Source organism: Harpia harpyja, chromosome 20 (assembly GCF_026419915.1).
Source record: "Harpia harpyja isolate bHarHar1 chromosome 20, bHarHar1 primary haplotype, whole genome shotgun sequence".
In the NCBI taxonomy this organism is placed as follows: domain Eukaryota; kingdom Metazoa; phylum Chordata; class Aves; order Accipitriformes; family Accipitridae; genus Harpia; species Harpia harpyja.
Genome location: NC_068959.1, coordinates 14920719 through 14944693, shown reverse-complemented (window position 1 = coordinate 14944693; position 23975 = coordinate 14920719). Strand labels below are relative to the sequence as shown.

The following is a 23975-nucleotide window of genomic DNA, read 5'->3' as shown; positions in this document are numbered from 1 at the left end:
TCCAAGCCCTATATCACGTGTGGCTCTGAATCCTGTTACGCTTTTCGTTTGTTCCCAGTGGTACCATTTAAGCAGCTCAGTATGAACTTAAATTTTTACTTCTTAACAGCCAGCATGAGCAAGTGCAGCCATTGTGTGTAGAAAATTTATTCAAAGCACTAGCACTGAGTCTTATGCAGTTTTCCTTTCACAGGGAACGGGAGGAGGGCTCTAATTAGGTCAGCCAGGTTGAAGATTCTAGCAGCTCTTCATTTTATGCTTAAACTAAGTACAACCCCAATCTTCCTACAATACAGTGAGATGGATGATCAGAGAAATAATTTCTTGTAAAATTACGTATTTTTTCAATTAAAAAAGGTGTGTTCCACAACATGAAAGTAATTGATTCCTGCAGTGAATACTTAAGTCAGTTGAGCTACCAGTATCAAGGTTTCAGTTTTTAAGGTTTCACACATGCATGAAACTGACAAAACCACTTAGATTGAAGTTGACACAAAGCACTCAAAATTTCCCCTTTACTTCCACTTTTTACATCTCTCCCCATCTGCTCTACATTATTTACCTATATTTTAAAGCTAAAACCAAAATCAACATTGCTGTAAGGCTAGCATCATTATTTGCTAGAATTTCCCTATTCTTTTGTCAACATAAGCATGCTCTTGATAGCCTAAAAAAGATTTAAAATGGCACTTAAGCATAACTGCCAAATAAGCTAGAAAGTTTTAAAAATTAAGGCTGTGGCCATCATAAAAGCATAGTCCTGTGATATCTGCAGTATTTTGCTTCAATTGGTATACTATCACCCTTGGACAAACTCTTGCTAACTTGATGCAGGACATGTCAAACACCAAAACTGAGGTTCAGTTAAAAAACGTACCTTAAGTCAGTGTCCCCATTTCCATGTTTCGAGTTTTGTGGAACCTTCTGTTAACATTCACTTGCCCTCATCTCTCTTGAAATAAAAGGCTTATTCACATTTTTAAAAACACATTAAGCTAAGGATGTCTTTCATTTTTTGACATGAAAGCTTTTCAACAGACTTTGACGTTCTGATTTATGAATAGTGATTTTGTCTTAAAAATCCCCATATGAGTAGAATCCTGGAATGGTTTGGGTTGGAAGGGACCTTAAGGATCATCTAATTCCAATCCCCCTGCCGTGGGCAGGGACACCTTCCACTACACCAGGTTGCTCAAAGCCCCATCGAACCTGGCCTGGAGCAGCACAGAAAGCGTGCAACTTCCAGCAACCATGCATGAAAGATTAATACCATCCTGTGATAAAAACTCTAGTGTGATTAGCTGTGGACTGTTACTTCTTCCATTTTCAATTATTTACAGATTTCCACCACCACCACCCCATTTTGCTATTTCCCCTGCTGTTCGCTAGGAGTTTGGTTTAAGCAACTGCTCATTTCACATCTACTGGCTAGTGGATATAAAGGCTGTGTAACATCAGGATTTCTAATAAGTCTGTGTTCTCATCAAATGAGTCACACTAATGCACGTTTCCTCTACGCTTTTCTCTCACCCCACTTACATCTTTCAGCCAAGAAAACTCTTATCTTTTTCTCCATAAGGAGAGATAACTCCAATATTAAATTCTTTCAGCAACTTCCTTATTAAAATATGCCTTTCAACACTTCAGGCAAACTGCTAAATTGAACACTAAGTATTTCTCAATTCAAACACCTGAAGTTAATCCTCATCCTTAGTCTTCAGAAGTTCAAATAATCCAGCAAATACACGAAGTTGACATTAACAGAGAAGACATAGCAATTTCTTTCCTTAGACTTCATATGCATTTTTGGTATCTCATTTCCCCATATTATCAATCCTCTGTAAGCTTATAATGTCAGTATAAATGGCAATATAGTCAACATGCTAAGCTTTGTGTATTGTCTCTCTGCAGCACCCCTATGCAGGATATTAGTAGATACAATAACAGAAACAGAGTTCCACATTTCACTTAAGTTCCAGTATTTACTTTTGTATTAAGAGAAATTCACAAGAAATGAGAGGATAAGGGAATTGCAGGTTGTATGTATTGTACAGCTTAGCTAAATAATTTCTGTAAGATTAGAAAATATATAGTCTGAGCAAGACTGACATTGGGCTTTGTTATGAAGATTTAAGACTCGAATAAAGAATATTACGTCAATTACATGATGTAATTTTAGTTTGGTTTTTATCCCTGATTTATGAAGGAAATAGACAAATTCTTTAATTTAAAATTTTTATTGTGCTAAAACGTTCTTAATTTTAGATGCAGTTAAACAGATCCTTTCCACCCTGCCAAAATTCAAGTCTGTACAATGTGAATGCCTGTACAGTGGGTATCCTCCCACCCCATTAAGACAAGTTCTGTTGTTATTCCCCTTCGCTTAACATTGATCAATTACAACGGCTGGCTACAAAGATATGACAATTTAAAAGCCCAGTGAGCACAACACTCATAAAATAGACATGTCTCTTAAAGCACTAATCTTAATCACAGTATGCAGACATTTATGTAAATGCAGTCAATTTGAGTTTGACCTGAAAAATCCTCTTCTGAAGATCAACAGCTGCAATATCTAGCCCCAGGGTTTAAATTAGCATGTCCTAAGTATAGATCCCATTAAGAATATCAAAACTAACTGTACAGTCCAATTTTCTACATTGGTTCTACATTATGTAGGCCGCAGAAGAAAAGGATCGCTTGGCAGCATTCCTGCCATTGGTATTGAAGCAACCATAAACAGCAAAATTAATTTAACATAAAATTGTATACATGAGATAGATGCAAAAAAAAAAAATCTTATATGAAATCAGATTTCATCTGTCATCCTTACTCTCCAGTGTTTATTCACCCTTTTCTGAACTGAAGCTGCTCTGTAGAAATGAAGCTAAGCAGCTTCAGCATGCGAAAAAGTGAAACAGCGAACACTCTTCAGAGTTCAAGAGTACAACGATGTTACTAGGAGTCTGGAACATCCAGCCACGTGTGGCTTCTCAGTAAGAGTGTAAATAATTTTTCTAAAAATGTAACATTTTAGACCATTTCTCTAGTACTACTACTAATTTGTAATATATACAGCATCCAAGTTCACCTTGAACAAGTAGTCTGTTGAAGTCTTCTGTAGTACATGAATTTATTGGCAATTTATGATATTTTTCTTCACACCAAGAAGAGATTAAATTTTATTACCTGCAATGGAAGAATGTTACTAAGTTTGGGTTTTTCACTATTGCTCCCACCACATCAAGTAATTATTTGTTTGCTGGGGGGGAGGAAGGCACTACACTCCACATAACAGGCAAGACAGAATTTCAGACCCTGGAATACACTGTAAAATGAAGGTCTGGTTGAGATCTATACCCTGCCACACTCTCTCCTACACTGCTACCCTTTGTGCGCCCCTACGTGCTTGCCATCCTTCCCTCCACTCTACGTTCATCTGCAGGCCTTTTGCATCTTACCTTTACACCTGCAGCAGTATAAGGACCCACCAGGTAGCAGCTAAAGAACCAGGGCTCAAACCTCTGGCTGAGCCACTTCCACCCCTACCATCCATGCAGGACACACAGCCTGTCACCTGACTGGCTGTAATGGGTACGCTGTATGACAGAAGGAAGATTGTAGGTGATAAATGGTAGCAAAGCGAAGTTCACATCTTGCAAGATCAAGCAAACCAGCTGCTTCCCTGTAACTCACTCCTTCTCCCCTACCAAACACACTTTCTGTTGTCTGACCTGACATACCACCTGCTCAGGTCAGGTTGTAAGAAACTGGGCTGGAAAGCACAACAGCAAACCATACACTGGAAGTGCCCCATTGATTCAGCCTTCCAACATCTGCTGTGAAACACACAAGAGATGCCATTCTCCTTCTTTCCCCAAATGCAGCAGACTATGCAAGACTGTCATACCTTCTTTGGTTGAGTTTGGGAGGTACAAGGACATGGTTACATCAATATCTAAGCTTACCTTCTTTAAGAGGAGTTTTTGGAGGAATGTTTTCCTTGCTATCATGCTGGAAGGCTTTGGAAGGATCAAAACGCCTAATGCCCTGAATTGCACATAGTTGCTCCTGAAGATCTCTGTTGGTTTGCTTTTCTTTTGCTAGCAATGCACGCAGTTTTGAGACATCCTAAAGAAAACATAATACTTGGAAGTTAGATTAAGAACAGGAGAAAAGCCTGCTTCATGATTTACTGAAGTAGCCCTTTTGACTAATGCTAAGCATAAAACATACATACACAAAATTATTGGTGGCATTAAAAAAACCAAACCATGCAGGTGTAGAGAAACCAGCACCACTGTATAATTGCTGTGTAACACCACTAATCAGTATGGTAGCCTGAAACTTTCCGGTGCTGCTTTCAACAGCTAGTTTACTAAGTCTAGAACCTCCAAAAGAGGTAAGAAAAGCCAACCAAGCTAAAAGTAGGGGTGGTTATTTGCACTGGTGATCCCTCTATGTATCATATATTCAGCTGAAACTGAAACAGATTATCTTGGTGTTTCTGGAAGCTGGTGGTTTGTTCTAATCTAGCTCTTGCAGGGAATTTAAGAACCATAGAAAGCAAGTAGTTTGCAGGACTAGTCTATAAATATTTAGAGAAACAAACAAAGGAATCAAGCAAATGAATAAGAGATTTCTAACTTTCCATTTCACAAACCTGCTTCAGGTGGGTATTGTCTTCCTTCAACTTCATAACATGCTTGATTTTTTGCTTCTGGTTCTGGTGGCCAAGTAGTTTAGCATATGCATCACTTAGTTTATTCAGTTCTTCTTGGGCTGCACCGTGCTCATTTAAGAGTGCATTCTTCTCTGCTTCAAATGCATCTAGCTGTTGCTGAAACATATACTGAATCTTTGAGAAATCTTTAAAATAGCTTGTTATTGAACTGAAATCTATAGAGATAGATTGGTTTGGGAAGGGGAATAGCTGGCTCAAGGGACAGCACCTTAGGAAATGGTTGCAGGATAAATGCCTTAGAATGGGAAATAGCATGTTTACTGCTCAAGAATAGAACTTGATTCAACTGCACAAGTCTTAAGTCAAGGTATACTAATAAACACCTACTTCATAACACACCTGAAAAGGCTTAGTTTTGTTATATAAATCTTCATATAGATTACGCCAGGTCTTTATCTCTTCTTTTAAGCTAGAGGTCACATCTTCATTTATGGTTTTCCTAAAAAGCAAGAAGAGGAGTTTCATTATGTTCATCATTAGCTTTCAGCACTTCTTCACACTAAAACTTTGATGTGCTACAATATGCAGGTTTAGTTTGACAAAAGTCACCTTGATCTTTCCACTTCCAGTTTCCTTTTCAGATCTTCAGTTTGCTCTTCCAGTTCTTCCTGAAGTTTAGTCATTTGTGCAAGGCAAGACACTTTTGTTCTCTCTGTTTCTGCTTCTTTTAGTGCAAGCTTTGTCTGGACTTCTAAAAGCATCCTGAGGAAAATATCATCCATCCTTAATGAACCCTTAAATTTATTTTATTTTTTACATTACTCTAAATCTGAAAACAAAAGTAACCACGATTGAAAAGCTGTTAGTAGAAGAACCGAAATAAAGGCTTGCACAAACAGTGCTATAAGAGAAGAAAAGCAATACAGAAAGCAATCAAGTTCAAGATGTACAACATTAACTTCTCCTATGAGGAAGCAAGCAGTACTTTTGAAGCAAAGAAAGATCATATGTTTCTTATTTATGGCTGTTTAACGCCAGTAGCTTTTAGAGGAAGACACTTTAGTAGTTAGACTTTACATGCAGAAGTTTGCTCAAGCAGAAACTAGTCAAGACTGTTCAGTGTGGATATACTCAAGGGTTCAAAAACTCTACACCTAAAAGCATTTCCTTCCCTCTCCAAACTCAGCTGTTAGTTATATCACCTAGGTAGAGACTAAGAATTCCTTCCATGCCACACACAACCAGGAAATCAAACAGGAAATAACTCTTCAGTTGTTTTTCTTTTACCAGCTCTAATAGAAACTGGAAGCAATATTAAGCAGGTGGGGAGGAAAGAAAGAGCAACATCTTAAGCAGCACAGATGTTTTAAAATAAGCTGGGATAAGGAGTAATTGTCCTTTGGACAATCTTAATGTACTGGCTATGGGTGAACAAGACAGCAGGAGCATTACAAAATTTTACAGAAGCACTTGATAAATCAGCAAAGAGATAAGTGTTGGGAAGATCATAAATGCCCAATTCAGTTCGGCCAAAGCAGCATTTTAATACAGATGAGCAAGTAATTTATCCACATGCAACAGTTAAAAACATTAGACCATAGTTGTTGATTTAAATCCAGCTTCAGCTTTAGAAGCTAGCTAGGAACTACATTAAAAGAAGTGGGGAAGGAAGTCTTCCAGCACATACACAGTATTTTCCATAATGCAACTCATGTACAGGCAGTTACCACAGTTGCCCAATACAGGTGATGGTACACCGGGACCTTTTAAGACCAAACTCCCCCATTTCCTCAAATGATCAGTTACTTGCCCACAGCCAAGGGACTTTCTCATGTTCTGCACAGTGAGCTGGAAGGAGAACATACACCACTAAGCTGCTGTTACAGTCAGAGAAACACGTCCTCAGCTAGTGGCCTAAGACAATTTCTTGGGTGTTACTAATCAGCTGCACTGTGGTGCTTCATATTTGGCAGAGGGAGGGCCTTTGTTTACCTCGCCACGGTGTGGTAATTCATGGATGGTTAACTGGCACCTGCTTGTCAGCAGGATTTGAGGCAACACATCATTCAGAGTAGAGTGGCAAATGGCAAGCTCTGCATTAAGTATTTGTTTGTCTGCCCCTGTGGATCTTATTTGTGGAACAGTCACTCTGACTGATATTTCTGATAAAGACAATATTACAACATATTTCAGTTAAGTATTTTCCTTTTCCTATATGTTCCACATAAAGGAAAAAGTCAAAGCAATTGATTGAACAAACCAGTTTTCTAATGCATATATAAACTTAATGAATTTTGTTTGTCAATATTTTCAACCCTCTGCACTGGGAAAAGGAAGAAGCTGAAGCTTACACCAAATACTGATTTTATATGGTAGACCACCATGTTACATTCTAGTTAAGAAGGCAAGCCTTCGATGGCATTCTTTAGCTTAAGGAAAAGTTTGTCTGTCTAGTACCTTGCACATTCTTCTTTTGCTTTGGTCTTAGTGTATTCTGCTTCCTGAAGCAGCTGAAGATTATCTTGGCCTACTTTTTTTAGGTTGGCAACTTCATCTTGCAGAGCGGTGTTCTCCAGTTTAAGACTGCGTATTTCTTCAGTTACTGTCTTCTTGTAGCTGGTATTACAATACAAATAAGAAAAATCTTGTTATTTTAGGCAAAATACAGATTGACATGTTCAGGCCTTAAAAGAGCAATACAAGCTCATGCTAACAAGTATAAGAGTTTTTATAATCTGGAGATATGGCAGTGTCCGGGCACTGATAAATCCAAAGTTTAAAAAAAACCCAAAACCAAAAACCAAACAAACAACAAAAAAACCCCCAAGCAAAACCCCACGCATTTCCATCAAGCCATAAGCAGTAACACTATGACAAATTCTGCAATACAGGTATTTTCACATTTTGGTAGGTATTTTAAAACACAAGAGATCTACTATATCTGAAGCTTATTTAAATCACCAGAAGACCTACTCTCTGCAGCTTGCATTGGCTAACATGCCAGTGGATCCTTCATGGGTGCATACTTAACAATAACAGTATCACTTCTTCAATACTTTCACAACCTGAATATCTGAGAGGAAAGATCTGCAAGAACTGTAGGAAAACAAATCTTGATTCTGTGCAAGTTTTGAGCCTAAACAAGAAGTGGTTTTGCAAGAGATTTTAGTGCTAAGAGAACACCATCACTAGTTACAGCTCTCATTGAGATTCAAGAGCACTTGAGTATTCTAATTGGTTACACTTTGGAAGAAGAAACAGTTTCCTGAACTAGATACCGAATACATCATTACACTTGACTAGTACTCAAAAGGCATAAATGAATTTCTTAATGCCATCAAATACTCCATCACAAAATCCTCTGCTCTAATACTGTACCAATGCTCATATATAGTGTTAAGTACCAAGGCACATGAATAAACAGCATATTCTATTGTAATCTTAGAGATAATCCCCATCCTAGATCTTAACAAAACTTAAATACCTTTCAAACTCAGCAACAGTCTTTCCAAGTTTACACAATGTATTGCTATGCTCTTCTTGGATTTGCAGAACAGCATTACTGTGCATTTCATTGATTTGCTCCAACTCAGCATTCTTCCTGAAATAAAAATTCAGCATTCTACACTGCAGATAAGTATGTCTGAACACATTATCAAATGCTGTTATCAGTTACAGAAGGCTTGCAGTGGCAGCAATAAATTAATTGTGACAAACCAGTAACTTCTCTGCCAGAACTTCAGTATTAAAGCACAGTCTTCATAACAGATTTAACTAAAGCATTTCCCCCTCCCCTTATTTTCCAAGATAGCTATAGAATAGATGGAACACTAATAGTAAATTTTCAATACATGAAAGGAAGAAACAACTTGCTTGAAAATCTTTCGTAGTCATTGCCCTCTCCAGGGCAGAAACATCCAATACAACGTGCATGTAGTTGGCCGTTCACAGCAGCATCACTTTACTACAGTACTGGCATTTCAAGCAAGTGTCAGCAGACTAATTAAATAGTTTTAAATTAAGACAATATAAAACTGATTCAAGTCATTTTTGATAGTAATTAGATCTAATCACTATCAATAATCAACAACGAGGAAGAAATAAGTTTAGTTCTGTTCAGGTCTCTTTAAAACCTGAATGAAGCTCAGAAGCTTTGTTTATACTACTGATTTAATGTTTTCTTCTTTCAAAGCTTTACAATCAGAAAACTTATTTCACAAACCCTTTCAACTTTACTTCCACCTGCGCAAGCTCAAGAGCTTGAGATTTGATTTCTTGTTCCAATCGCTTCACCAACTTCTCAGCTTTCTTTTCCTTAGCATGCAATTTATTCAGCTCATTCATTGTATCATTCAGCTCCTCTTCAAGAAGATGTCTCTCACTTGTTACCTCATCTTGAAACTCTAGTAGCTTCTGGTGCATTGACGCAGATGACTCCTGTAAGCCAAAGTACCACAGATTTTAAAACTACCAGTACTTCTCTAGACATTAAAGGCTAATTTGCAGTGTTCAAACTTAAAAGCACAAGAATAAGGTCAAATCTACAGGACAAACCATAACACCCATCATACCAGCTATGATTCTTAGATCTATTGGATAACACACGGTTTCTGCTGGCCAGCACCGACTTGTACATTCCACAGATTAGACCATTATTAATACAACAATCTCATGTGTAACCAAAATCAGAACCTTTAGTGCCAGTCATTGGGATTAGAGTCTATTTTTAGACTATTTGTCTAAAAATATTTCTAAATTTGTCTAAAAATTTGTCTGTATTTACCTTCTCTTGCTGCAGCTGAGAGACCATCTCCTCATGTTTCTGAAGCAGTTTTTGGTGTTCTTGTTCTTCTAAGCCAATTTTTTTTTTCAGGTCTTCTATTTCAGCACTCATACTCAGGTATTTTCCTTTGGTCTCAGACAACTCTTTCTCTGCACAGAGAAATTATCAATATAACACAAATCCCATTCTCTATATTCAAAGAGCTACAACATCTACTCTTCATAGTACTTTGATTCTAGCTTCAAAGTTAAGCTAAGCAAGGGGAAAAAACAAAACCACCAAAACAAACCAAAACCACATCTTTAACCTATCTGGAAACTCCTCAAAATTGGCTGCAAGTACACCACTTTGAAAATTATTTTCAAACAGCAGGAATCTTTGGATCAAGCAATTTGCCTTCATCAGAACAGCAGTATGGCTGGGGAAAAACAACTGAATGATTTCCCCAAAGCTTCTTCCACATAATACGGGCACATACAAGCCAACTGGTACACAGAGAACTGACTACCAGCCTCAGGCTGCAGAGTTGCTAGTTTGGGGGGAGAGGGGGAAAAGAGGTGAAGAAGGATTCCTAGACACATTCCCAATACCTCAATGAACTTGTGCACAAGCTGCTAACAGTGAATCGAGACAGTATCATACTGCTTCTCAATGAAGAGTAAGGAACAAGTAATTTGTGTTCACCTTTCAGATTAAAGCCATTCCCACTACGTAAACAATTTTCATCCTATACTATCTACCTTAGTAACCCTCTATGGCAATACAAATTTAGACTTAACAGATGTCAGATTCAAGGTGGTTTCCGTACTGTTAGAAATATGCCTAGCTGTTTTCAGCTGGAGCTCAGAGACATGACTTTTAACTCGGAACAAACCTGTCAATTGACTTTTTAGAACTAACCTATTTGAGGTGCTTTAAGACACAGTAGTGATCCCCCATATGGGAACAGCATACAAGCACTAACAATTACCTTTTTCTTGTTGAAGCAATTGACACCTTTCATTAAGTTCTTTTATCAGTTTAAATGATTCTTCCTCTTTTGTTTTGAGAGTATCCCTCAGGAGCTCAATATCTTGGTCTTTCTTCATCAGTGTCTCTTTCATCTGGGCAATATCTAGTTTGTATTTCTCAACTGTTTCTGCAACACTACTGTAGGAGAAAATTCAGGTATTGTTACCACTAAATTTTGTTTGTAAGCTTACGCTTCAGCACAAAGGAAAAATGCTTAGGACTGTTGGTTTCCAACAGGAAAACTGCCTTCACCTACTTTCCCAGACACAAGGTTTTGCACATTAAGGCATGTTAATTAAAATTAATAGCAATTTATTTCAACATTGATGTTTTGTTTTAAAAGAAACATATACAATCACACAAATAATATATAAAGGTTTGATTAAAACAGAATTAGTCACTATAATTGATTTACAGATGACTGCTACATCCAGGTTTTTTTTACGAAGCTGAGTTTTCACAGAAAAGCATACACATTAATAAACCAGATTTTACAAGAATAAGTAGGATATTAAGATATATAGCCAGTTAATGAGGTATCTCAATGAGCAAATTGACAGTGGGGGTGCGCAAAGAGTGAACTAGTTAAAATTAAATACTGTTGTATTTTCACCATGTTCTGAGCTAGGGACACATTACTGAGAATACTGGTTAGAGTTTCAATCAATTACAAAACACCGGATTAGTAATTTTTAGAATCAGACTGATGCTCATACATACATAATTCATCGCAGCTCTTAAAGACAACTTGGAGTATTGGAAAGTTCACTGGAAGCCAAGATTGTGTGGTTTTTTGCCCTACTGTGCATTGTTTTACAAGCAAGGTCTAAAAGACATTACTGACAGTACCTTAGAGAAAAAGGATTTAGCTTGATTTATGTACAAGTAACTCAGGCTAAAAACATGATTTCAGGACCCTGATACAAAGCTTTTCCAATAGTATTGCTTAGCCCAGAAAAGCACAGAGACATTTAGACAGATAATTAAAATAAAATCTTATGACTCCTTTCCATTGTGTGGAAAAATACCCGATTTCTTTTCCCCCTCTATTTTAATACTGTTAAACAGAATTGTTGGCAAGGTACTACTTCACCAGTCATAAACGAGGCTTAGTTTTACTGGCTTTTAACTTACCCAGTCCAACTCAAGAACAATTTGTTGTTACCTGAGCTCTGTGATATATTCCAGGAGTTTTTCAGTGTCAGACTTTTCTTCAACTTTCTCTCTCTCAGTAGCAGACCTAAACCCAGGAAGTTTTCATGATGGATGTATTTAAAGAAATTCAGAGCTACTTGTAAGCTATTTGTTTACAGATAAGCAAGTAGAAATAAACCATTGAATCACAACTTAGGAGTAGTAGTAAAGATGCTGAGCCATATTCTGCCACAAGCAAGTATGCTAGAACAGCTGCATTAGCTAGACAAATTATCATTTCCTCCCTTTCTGAATTGCACTACCTGCATTATTACCTTTGTGTATTTTAACTCTAACATAAATATTGAAATTCTACTCGTATTTGAGCACTTGGATGTTAAGTAAATGCAGAAAGCTCAAGAAGGATGCTGCAGTGCAAAATTGACATAATATACCTTATAAGTTCATCCTCCTTAGATTACCATCCTCAGAAATAGCCTATATCGTAGTGCACTGTTCCTGTGCAGCAAATGACATTATTTGGGCAAAATAGAAAGCATTGATTTGGAACTCTCTCTTCTGCTTCTTTCTACAGCTGCTTAAGCCAAAACACTTGGCAGTTGCCTTTCTTCAGAGAATGTGGCTGCTATGAAGCAACTTTGAAGGCACCACAACAACTCTTCAATACACTTAGCTGGAGAACACACACGTCCATCAAATTTGTGTCAAATGCCTGGCTACTGAATTAGGATCTCAACTCCTGGCCCAACACTTTTTCATTCTTGCTTATTCCTAACTTACTAGTCTAAAGGGCCAGACAGCGAAGTATCCAATCTACATGAATGTCTTGGTCCAAGATGAACAACAATTCTTTTCTCAAGACACATCTTCCCTCCCCACTCCATACCAATGAAAACTCTACCCACACCATGCTGGAAGACAAAGGGTTGAGATGATACAGTTTTTTGGAAAAAGGTTAGATATACTAGAGGAACAATATTTTGTATGTTCATTTTATGAGAACACAGCAGTTCCTAAAACTTCATTCCATCAAATTTATTCCAGGTTACAAATGCTAATTATTTCTGTTCCTTCTTAGTAGGGAGACCACCAGTATTTTCCCTAAACTACGTGCCTACCATAAGGTGTAAGCATGTAAGCACAGCTAGATGATATAATACCATCTAAGTCAATTCCCTTCCTTACTACTTACAGTTTTTCTTCTAACTGTGCTACTTTTCCTTTTGAATGCTCTAGATTCCTTTGCACTTCCTGCAACTTCACTTCCATGTCTTCCTGCTTTGCAAATGCAATCTTAAAAAAAACCAAAAAGACAAATATTACCACCAAAATGAGATTTAGTAAAAAAAAGAAATCCATTGTCTAAGAGACAGTGGTAAACTGAAATTAATTTGTAACTACAATTTAATGATAGTGCTTACTACTACACTAAATGTGATTCCAAGTACCCCTCTGTAAATATATTAGTCATTTCTTAAAACCACCACCACCACAACCCAAAAACTGCAAACATGCAGAAGAGTTTCAAACTATACCTAGGACCACTAGTTTTCAAAGAAATTAAGTCTGACCAACAGATTGATATTGTAACAGAGGTACTTCTAGGCTTCCTTACTTTAACTCAGATTTACTCTGCGCATCAACAGCAAAATCAAGAACATTCATTGTTTGAATTTCTTTCTCTATTTTCACTCTACAGAAAGTAGATGAAACTACTGAGTTGAGGACAGAAAAAACACATGATCTGCAGTTCTGTGGTAAGCCCTTCATTGTCTGTTACTGAACAGCTCAGAATTACTATCCTGTGCAGTGCAAGTGGTCATACCTTTTCCTTAGCATCCCTCTTGTTTCTGAGCTTCATTAACTCCATGCATAGGCTGCTCATTTTCTTCTGCATGCCATCTTCAGACAGCTTATTAGAGATGAATATAAAACCACTAAGCATAACTCCTTCACATGAATTACTCTTCACACTCTTTAAAAGTGTCCCCCTCCCACCCACAACACTTATCGCTACCCATCCTTGAGATGGGTGTTAGCAGGTCCCGCTCTCTCTTTAGACAGAAGCGCACAAGATCCCAAACCAGACGTGCTCTATCCCTGTGCCAGTGAAGGGGCACAGGGAACAAGAAAACAGATGCTGATCAGCAACTAGAGTTTGTTCTTGCCCAGGGAGCTTAACAACAGCAAAGGAAAAGCAAAGATGCACTTATTTGTCTGAATACCTTTGACTTGAGAAGTTCATTGGTTCTCGTTAGTTCCAGAAGCTGTTTTTTTAGGCACGCAACATTTGCCAAAAGAGATGTTTTCTCCTGAACTGCAGCACTCAGCTTTGCTTCAATCTTAACAAAATCCTCATCCAGAGCCTGAAGTTTTTTATCCTGCTCTCCACGCTCTCTCACTAATGCACGAATCTACAACAAAAGAGGTATTTTCTTTATTTCCTATTATTCTTCTTAAATAACATCATTAATTTATACCTGTGGTTTTCTTGGAGAGGCTAAGTATCCAAACTGTATTAACCTTCATTGAGAACACGTATCTTCAACTTTGTCATTCACAGGAAAGGAGGTAACAGAATCACCACAATTCTCTCTTATGACACACCACAGATTTACAGTCCTAGCATTTTATCTGACTTATTTTATGCTATTGAGCCACTACAACATGTTAAAGTTAGAACAGTCTTAGCTTCAACTTGCAACAGAAGCCAACTCTCTCTCCTTTTTGGCTGTGGAACAGAAAAACAGAACGTGACGTTTGAGACACGAGGCAGAGATTAGTACACAGAAGTGTACTGATAAGGAAAAGCTAGCTGCCTCTTAAACTTTAAATTATGTCAATTACTAAGCAAAAATCTCAGCAAACAGAATAAATAAATAAAACAGAACCCTTTTGAGGTAGAGAACATAGGACTTGGTTCTATTTTTAAAAAAAAAAAAAAAAAAAAAAAAGACCGGCTACATAGCTGCTCACAATGAACAGGAATTAATGTAACTCCATTAACAAATGCAGTGCTTTCTACATACCATAACATTCAATAATCACTGTTCTGCACAGAGCTGTTTGCAAACTACTTGTATGCGATGTTATGCAAAGGAGGCTAATTTTACCAGCTTGTTATTTTTTATTACAGTAAGTGGGAAAAACATTACAGGATTGCACTCGCATAATGTGTTCATACCTCCTTCTCCAGTGTCTTCTGTTTCTTTTTCTCTTTCAGAAGGATAAGATCTTTTTTAGGCTTCAGAGTCCCATGAGCTGGCTTTTGAAAACAGATGTATTAAAAAATTTAAACTGATCTCTAGCTGCATACTAGTTTAACAACACAGTTAAATATAGGAGTGGATGCCTTCATCTAGACAATACATTAAAGATACACACACACAAAATAAAAAGCAAACATCTCTCTCCCACACATAGGGCAGACAAGTATCAGGCTAGGGTGGGTTTTACTATTGTACGTTCTCATAAGCATTACTCTGAATGGACAGCTCATAACCACTGTGACAGGAAGGAGATTAAGAAAGTTTGAGATATTAGCACTCCCTAAACTCCATAAAAACCACTTTAATCTCTTAACCAGAGGTTGGTTTGCAGAATTTCATCCTACATCATGAGTACTAGTAAACAAAACTAGTAAGTCAGAGTTATCATTTTTCAACTTGTTAAGCTATGCATCTTCAAATCCACATCCTCACACATTGCACTGAGAACCTGTTTATACAATATCATCCCCTCTTTGTTTCTTTTACCACTAGGTTTCTACTCCGCCCTGTCCACCTGCCCTGTATGAAAACAGAAACAGGGTCTTCTTAAAAAGAAGCAGACACAGCGTATTTACATGGTGAGCAAGAGGCAAAAAAACCCAGCATTGTAACACCAAAGATTACAAGCCACTCTGTAGTCCCAAGTAATCATCACGTGATTCCCAAAGACGCTGCAATTTTATTTTTCCTTCTTAGTTACTAAGGAATACAGGCATAATAGTGTGTTTCATGGTTTGCTCAGGTAGGTTAATAGTAACTGTGTAAAGGGGCAACATGATTTAACTAGTCACAGTGAGGTTTAGCTGGAATTTAACAGTGCTACAGACACTACAAGAGTCTTACTGTTGATCCGAGAGATGTGAGTCTCCTTCCAGTTACAGGGGTCAGTGCACTCTTCTCACTGTTCAGATTTACCTCACCTGCAGAAGGATGCAGAAAAGAATGGTGAAGGAAGAGGGTGTGCATGCACACAGTGAGGGAACTTGAACCAAACTAGACAAGGTTAATTAACTTTTTGTATAAAAGACAGAAAGCCACCTGATTATTAAGACTATGCACTTCACCACCTAATGCCAGCTGTTTTCTTACTGCCAACAAGCAGCCCAATATTAGTCATCTGGGCACTTGACAGAGTTTAGAAAGAGACTACCCGATGACAGCCAGTTTTGAGAATTCGCCTTCTGCTAAGTTTCCCCCCCACCTTCCAGATCCATGCTGTCAGTTTTCAACTGAGGGATGCTTTATATCTGAAAAACCCATCAAAATATCACTAAAACCAAGGTTAAGGAAGTAGTTAAATCATTTATTTCATCTCCAGAGGTCCCCCTAATTAACAGCAGTCATATAAAGCTATTTTTGGAAGATTCAGTTAGATGTGTTTTTACAGTTGCTGTCCTCTTGAGCTAGAAGGTAGGCAGTGAGTCCCTTCAACATAAAACAATTTCTAAACAAGAACAGAGCAGTAATAGCGTGTAAGCGCTAACAATTGCAGCATTCAAAGATATTATACCATTGTGTTCTGTGCAACTTCTATGACTACTTACCCTTCTGTTTCCTAACCCGTTGACATGTTTCAGAGAACAGAGAACTTTTCAGTGCACCTGAAGATTTAACATCATAGGATCCTTGCAGCGGGGTACAAACTAGAAACGAGATTTTCAGAACAGCAGAGAACTATTAAGGTAAATGATAGGGTTTTCAACTTCAATGAGTTGAGGCTTGTAACGCATTTAAGTTAAATCCGCTTAAAAAAAGAAAAAAAACCCAACCAACAACTGGAGTCTCAGTTCTCCTCATCCTCCCCATAAACATGAAAATATACAGCACACATGGTAGGGGAAAGGGTTGGTTTATTACACATTAATAAAATTAGAAACTGTGATTTACATATACAATATTGCAAGGCATCTTACTAGTGATAGCAGTGCATTAACTTCCATAAAGAAAAAATGCAAATGGTGGGAGGATCTTAATGGCAATTGGTGAAAAAGGCAGCCTAAAGCGTTAAAGGATAAAAAGCAAACTTAACTATTTTTTTTTTTTAAACATCTTCTTCCAGTTTAGAAGACACTACTTAGATGTTGTTGAATGCCAAACTTTTCCTCCAAAGAACTAAGTTACCTAAACTTTCATAAAAAGAAAACCTCTAAAAGTTCTTTTAAAAATTGAACATTTTTAAGGGAAACAGCAGACAGAAACAAGATGGCTACAAATTCTTCATGCAATTATCGTTATAGTCAGGTGGTCTCAAGCCCAGCAAACGCTTACCTACTTGCTTCAGCTTTCTGTAAATGAGAGCAGCTTCATTTAATATGAGAACAGGCAACGGTAGCAGAGAGGCATTCAGCTACAGCCAAAAACTCATTGTGAGAAACGTTTGCATTAGAAAATGCTCTCAGTACCAGTACTTCAGTTGTGACTAGTTCTGTAGGTTTCTCTCGTAGTTTTGTATCACGGTATCAGAAGGCTAACAAATCCTGGTTTGTCACTGTTTTATTTACTACGTACGTATATATATGTTCGCTGCTGTATTTAGTAGCCCTTCACCTACGACCAGGATTCGACCTGTAGTTGGAATTTTTTTTCCTCGGAAGGAGACTCCTACAAGGGCTTAGACAAGCGGACCTCAGACACACCCTTACAGGCAGCCCCCCTCACAGGGGGAGCAGAGGCAGAAGGACTGGGACACGCGGAGGTAACCGCAGCCGGTACCCCTTCCCCCTGGCACTACCACGAAGGGCCCGGGGTCCCTCCCCGCCCCCGAAGGACCGCCGCGCACGTACCGGAGCTCTCGTTGAAGCGCCGGAGCGGCGCTCTGGAGAAGGCCATGGCAGGGGACGGAGCCGAGCGCGGTGCGGAGCGGCCCTCTCGGCGTTCAAAGGGACCAACGGCCACCAGCGCGCGCCCCGGTCAGCCAATCGCCTCCTCCCGTTCGAGGCTGGCTCAGCCAGTCAGCGCCGCTGGCAGGGAGCACGCGCACCGCCGCTCCGGCGAGATGCCGGGGGGGTGGGAGGATGGTGACGGCAGGGCTGTGCGCATGCGCGGGGCGGGCCGCTCGCCTCCGGGCCCGGGCCGAGAGGTGCGGGGCTGCCGTCTCCCATGTCGGCTCCGTTCGAGGAGCGGAGCGGGGTGGTGCCCTGCGGGACGCCCTGGGGCCGCTGGTATCAGACCCTGGAGGAGGTGTTCATCGAGGTGCGGGTGCCGCCGGGCACCCGGGCTAAGGACGTCCGCTGCAGCCTGCAGAGCCGGCACATCGCCCTCTCCGTGCGGGGCCAGGAGGTGCTGCAGGTAGCGGGGCGGCCCCGGGGGGCGCCGCGCTGTGAGGGGGTCGGGGACGGGGGGGGGGCAGCCCGGGGGGGCGCCGCGCTGTGAGGGGGCCGGGGACGGGGGGGGGCGGCCGCGGGCCGCAGGGAGCCCCGCTGCGTGCCGAGGAGATTGGAATACCCCTCCGCCGTGTTGCGCTCTTTCTCCTTCTTCTGTAAATATCTGGATTTTGCTAAATTAAACGTGAAACTTGCCCGAAACGGTTTTGTCGAACTGCACGATCTTTAAAAGACGATGGGAAAAATAAAGGCGACACGTTCACGTGGATTTGCATTCCTCTTTTGCAGTGACTTGGGCGGTGTTGAAGTGCATGGCTTCGCTCACCGCTGAAAGCCAAAAAAAACCAGATCAAAAGCAGATTTACTTTCACATTGGTAACGAACAATTCTTCGTAGCGTAACGTGTATACATTGCGCCATAGCTGTACGTTACCCTTGGCAGAGACACTGGCATTTTCGTGGCAAGTCTGTTAAAAATGGTATTACCCTCTGAGAAACACAAACCCTTTCAGTGAATTGATGTAGTGAAACAGAGACAGGTATTTTTACTGTATTAAATGCTTCATTTAAAAAAAAAAAGTAAGTTGTGTTACAAAAAATAATTCTTTGATAGTCTATGTGGAAGTCTGTACTTGGAGGGCCAGATCACCCTATTCATTTTCAGTAGAAAACAAGACAGTAAGTTGGGAGTAAAACTTCACAAGTCAATATGAACTGGATACTGAACAGGTTTTCCTGGTTTGTAATATTGTACATGTCTTTTGCAGGGTAAACTTTTTGACTCCACAATAACTGATGAAGGAACATGGACGTTAGGTAATAACCTACATCTGAAATGACATTATGAGGGCAGTAGAACATCTCAAAGTATGCTGCAGAAGAGTTTACCTCCTTCTTTTAATGGGAAGGATTACTTGCTTCCCTGTACGTAGCTTTGTAAAAAAGACAATCATTATTGCCAGATTAAGGAACTGAGGTAGTACAAAAGCCCTAGAGATTAAAGTTAACGGAAAAAATGCTGTGTCTTGGAAGGTAGTAGTCAATGGATCACAAACACTTCCGTGTAGCGAGAAGTTTTTTGCACACCCTTGTTAAAGCTAGACAGTTATGGTACAGTTACGCGGTCTGTGCCATATTGTTGCTTTTCTTGTTTTTTCTCCTCTTATGCATTATTTGGGGGGGGATAGGTGACGTCATAACATTATGTTTTTGGGATGTGTGACAAAACCTACAGTCCAAGAGAATCAAAAGTCAATCTAAAAATCACACTGAGATACCTACAGATAATGAGCAAAAAAAAGCTTCTCTGATCATTACATCATAAATATTGTAAAGTGTTGAGAATATTTTGGGTTTTGGCAATCATATTTGTGGACAGTGCCTCTCACTTAATGTTTTCCTATGATGGATTTTATTTTCCATTCAATATTTATTCTAAATATTGATTAATAATTTAGTAACTTAAACATGAAAACTAGAAGTGTAAACAAACATTGTGAAGTGAAGCCTACTCTTTTCCAGTATGCGAATAATCTTCAAAATGCACTTTATGATGCTGTATTTATTCAATTAAATAGAACTAAAAATCCTACATATTAACTTTGAAATGTACTTCCAATATATTGTCTATAGGCATACTGTCTGTGTTTAAATAAATTGATTATACCTCCATACGTTGCTAAAACTTAATGCTGGCTTTTGTTGGTAATAACTCTCTGTAAAGCCTTACCTCAAATCCTTCATTACTGCCTTAGCTGAGATGCATATATTAATAGATTAAACCTTTTCTCTGTTGTGAACCTCTCTAAAAGGTTAGTTTATGTTTGTAGTAGAAGTACTTACGAACTGTGTTTTAATACCTGAAAACAGCTTCAGCATTTTACAGGCCAGAAAGGGGAGAGGTGGCTGTATAGGCTATCTTTGCTTCAGCCCTTCTTTTTGTTAATGTTTGTTTATTTATCAATAACCCTGTTGGCACTGGCATTAAGAATTTAAATTACTTTGCCAAAAAAATGCTTGTTAAGGGTGAATTCACCAAAACAACAAAAAAAGACTAGCAGATAGGACTGAGTTTAATGGTTGTTTTATGTGTCTGTTTTCATTCAACAGAAGACAGGAAGCTGATACGAATTGTTCTAATGAAGACAAATCGAGATGCTGGAAATTGTTGGACGTCTCTGTTAGAAGATGAATATGCTGCTGATCCTTGGGTGCAGGACCAGATGCAGAGGAAACTTACACTGGAGCGATTCCAAAGAGAGGCAAGTTAAAGGACCATAATTATTCCTCATATTTGGTGTTTGCGCACAGAGGTTATGGCCATGAAAGCTGAGCAAAATTGTTCTGCTGTCCAGTGCCATGGAAACATATGCTGTAGTTCAATATATAGAGAACGCTTATGAGGCTTTATCAGTGTACTTTCAAAAGGTTATTCTGTCTGTAGTCTGTCTGAAGGTTTTGTAAAAATTTAAGATGAGTTGTGGGGGGTATTGCTGTTTTAGGGTTTGTTGCATTTTACTAACAACTTTTCACTTAAATTAGGCTACACACAATTTCTGTTATTATTTGGAATTATGACATACCCATATTTACAACAAAATTCTAACATCAAGTTCTGTTGAATATGTTTTGTTTATAATATCAGATGATGTAGAGTAGTTGGCTGGAAAATATTTTCCTTGCCCTTTTAATAAAGTTGCTTAAATTGTTTTGGTACACCTTTAGCACACAACTATTTCTATGCATGTCTGCAGAGTTGTAGAATTACAACTTAACAGCTGAATCAGCACACTACATACTGCAACAAAGAACATCATTTTTATGAAACTTGTTATCTAGCATGGCAGGTACTTATATGTTCAAATAGTGATTTCAAGGGACACCAGAAGCCGGAAATCGTTCTTAAACTTTCCTTATTATTTCTTTAGTGGGAGATCTAACTGCTTGCCAAATTGAGAACAGCATTACAAAATCACTTCAGCAGTAGGCAACCAAACTATGACAATTCAAGGGTTATTTGTTGATGCATTTTCCAAGAATTCCAGTGCCATGACAAATGGATGACAAGTTGAACATTACACTTCCTTGTTACATTGGCAGAATATTAACAGAAAGAGTTTCGGACTTTTCGTTTATTGTTTGTTTGTTTTTAAACATTTTTATTACGAATAATCTATCTATTAAACTTTTCTCTTACCTCCATCAGAACCCTGGATTTGACTTCAGCGGGGCAGAAATTTCTGGAAACTACAGCAAAGGAGGACCAGACTTTTCTAGTCTTGAAAAGTAAACTGTTTTTATATGTGTTCCTTGAGAGGAATTGCACATTATACTCCAAGTCTGGAATCATGTAACTGGTGAAGACTTCAGTGATCTCTTCAACGGATTGTCATCAAATAATTACTTCAGTGAAGAGAAAGAAGATCTCTTCCAGTAGAATGAAGACAAAGTGTTACCAGCTGATTTATAAGCTGCAGTAACTTTCTAATACTAAGGGACAAACTATAGAGAAAGGTGTACACAAAAAACTAACATCTTCAAGCAGAATGTTGGGTTTGTTTCGGTTTTTTTAGAAACACCATAGTAAACTAGTCAGTTACAAATGTACCACCTGTCTTTATGCACGAGCATCTTATTCACCGTTGAAGAACAGATGTTATAAGCAAGATATTTAATATTTTCTCTTAACTTGTAACAGGAAGGATATTAGGATGGCTACAGTTACAATTTCCCTCTGTAGCAGCCCTCTGAGAGCTCATACATATCCTTCTAAAAAAGTGATTTAAAAAAAGAAACTACTGCATCTTGCCTCAAATAAGGTTTTGCAATCCACTGTGCTGTCAAATATAGCACTAATGATTAATGCTTGCTACCAGGTAAACCATACTAGAAAACTGAAAGGTCAGGTGAAAGTCTGCATATAAATAATTTTATGTGTTAATGTAATACAGCCTTTCAGTATACATATTTAAGATTTTGAAAGTAAGAGAATATAATGACTTTTGAAAGGAATAGGAAGTCCGTAAGTAGGAAATGGTATGTTGCATCTATTCATTACCAACATATAGCACAAGTTGTTGATAGTGCATCTGCGAAGCTGTGGATTTTTGTAGATACAGTTTTCAATTTAATAGCCACATTTTAAACTTAGCTATTGCATGATATAATATTTTGCATGTGCTAATTATGTATCAGGAATTTTCTATTCCTTGTTAAGGATGCAGCTGAGAAGCACTCCAACCACAGCATTATACAGGATGAAGCCTGTGTCAAACAGACTAACAGTAAGAAAACACGATTGCCAAATCCTATTGTATTCTGAACACTGAAACTACTGCCTAGACTTAAGTCCTAAGCAGAAGTCTCACTGGAGATAAATTGCCAGCAGCTGTCCATCAAACTGCCAAACCTTATTTCTAAAATTGTATCCTTATTTCAGTTAACATATGGCAAGAATAAAGCAATAGTTGAGGAAGAATGCTTTCACTGTAATTATAGCCACTGCTTTCTTGTTGTGCAAGCAAGCAGTAATACTCCTGAAATAATCAAGTGTGCTCTTCCTACCCACGTCATCTTTACAGAATGTAAAGTAAGTCCATACACTGCGCTTGGGTTTTAGAGAACTTGCCTTACTATACAAAAGAAAGTAGTGTGGTATCAAATGCTGATTTATAGCTATGAAGTTTGTGTCTTTACCGTGATCCTAGAAGGTGGATGGTATAGTTAAGAAATGAATGAGACTGCTGCAAAAGTAACTGAAGACAGAGGGAAGACAGAAAACAGTTAATGTTGCATCAAAATGCTGAAGTACTATCCAGTGAAAGTATTTTTTGTTACAGCAGTTGGTTTGCACAGGACAGTTTTGTATGTCTTTTGCTTATAGCAGAAGTTTAGAATGGCATCTGACACTTTGGTGCATGAATTTATATTTACTATATGGACTTTCAAAGCTAAACTTTATTCCCATACTTTCTGCTTTATGAAGTAGCACGAGAGTCATCCTACAGCTAAGTCCAACGATGTGAAGGATCACGGCCCTGAATTATTTTAAGAGGAAAGGTCTGAACTACTTGGTTAGCTACTTCTATCGTGTACTCTAAGTTACAGACCTCCAATTTTTGAAGAATCTAGATGAAAATAAAAAGATATTGATGCCATGACTTTCCTTAATTAGTATCTATTCAGTTCTTAGTCTGTATTTCAACAAATGGTGGTCTGTGTTCCATCTCACAACAGTCTCACTGGGATTCAACCCCTTGCTTCTTAGACAGTAACAACTATTTGACAGGTGCATAAATTGGGGTATGTGATATAGTATTGAGAGCAACCCACTCTATAGGAAATAATCCTCCGCACTTATTCAGAGTGCTGACTCTGCTATGTAAATGAGTGGAGGACAGCCTGCTGGCCTTTTTTCATGCATCTGGTTCAAGATCAGCTCAGAGTGATGCCACAGCATTGAAATGTATAGTTAAACTTATACCTAGTCAAACTAGGATGCTCAGTTTAGTGCAAAATCTCAAATTTTGGGATTAGAAATCTGAGTGGCAGATTTTCTTAAACAAGCATAATCCATGTATTTACTGCAATGTATAGAAACAGGTGATATGTACTGTTAAATAATGGAAGAGGGTTGAAGTCAAATTTGAACAGTCTAAGCTACTTAAGTCAGCCTTTTCAATCTTGACACTTTTGCATCTCAAAGGATTTAGAGTAATAGTGGGTAAAGTTGAAATAATTTTAATCAAGCA

The 23975-nt window shown here is 38.5% G+C and overlaps 2 protein-coding genes across 3 annotated transcripts; one reads left to right on the top strand and one right to left on the bottom strand.

Annotated features, from left to right (window-relative positions):
- Positions 1-71: 71 nt before the first annotated feature.
- HMMR (hyaluronan mediated motility receptor) lies at positions 72-17810 on the bottom strand. Its single transcript, XM_052772184.1, has 18 exons — positions 17686-17810; positions 16447-16545; positions 15746-15822; positions 14818-14898; positions 13859-14047; positions 13459-13545; positions 12826-12926; positions 11644-11718; positions 10438-10616; positions 9468-9616; positions 8907-9121; positions 8169-8285; positions 7142-7300; positions 5294-5446; positions 5084-5183; positions 4664-4840; positions 3969-4131; positions 72-3599 (listed from the first exon to the last, which is right to left on the bottom strand). Exons 1-18 carry the CDS (start codon positions 17729-17731, stop codon positions 3574-3576), a joined length of 2193 nt encoding a protein of 730 aa, XP_052628144.1. The 5' UTR covers positions 17732-17810; the 3' UTR covers positions 72-3573.
- Positions 17811-17925: 115 nt separating this feature from the next.
- Positions 17926-22702, top strand: NUDCD2 (NudC domain containing 2). 2 transcript variants are annotated; one of them, XM_052772191.1, is made up of 4 exons: positions 17926-18181; positions 18993-19041; positions 20335-20486; positions 21431-22702. In XM_052772191.1, the coding sequence occupies exons 1-4, from the start codon at positions 18002-18004 to the stop codon at positions 21512-21514; spliced, it is 465 nt and encodes a 154-aa protein (XP_052628151.1). In that variant the 5' UTR covers positions 17926-18001; the 3' UTR covers positions 21515-22702. The 2 variants fall into 2 exon arrangements, with proteins under 2 accessions (XP_052628151.1, XP_052628149.1); XM_052772189.1 differs by having other exon boundaries at positions 17928-18190.
- Positions 22703-23975: the final 1273 nt, after the last annotated feature.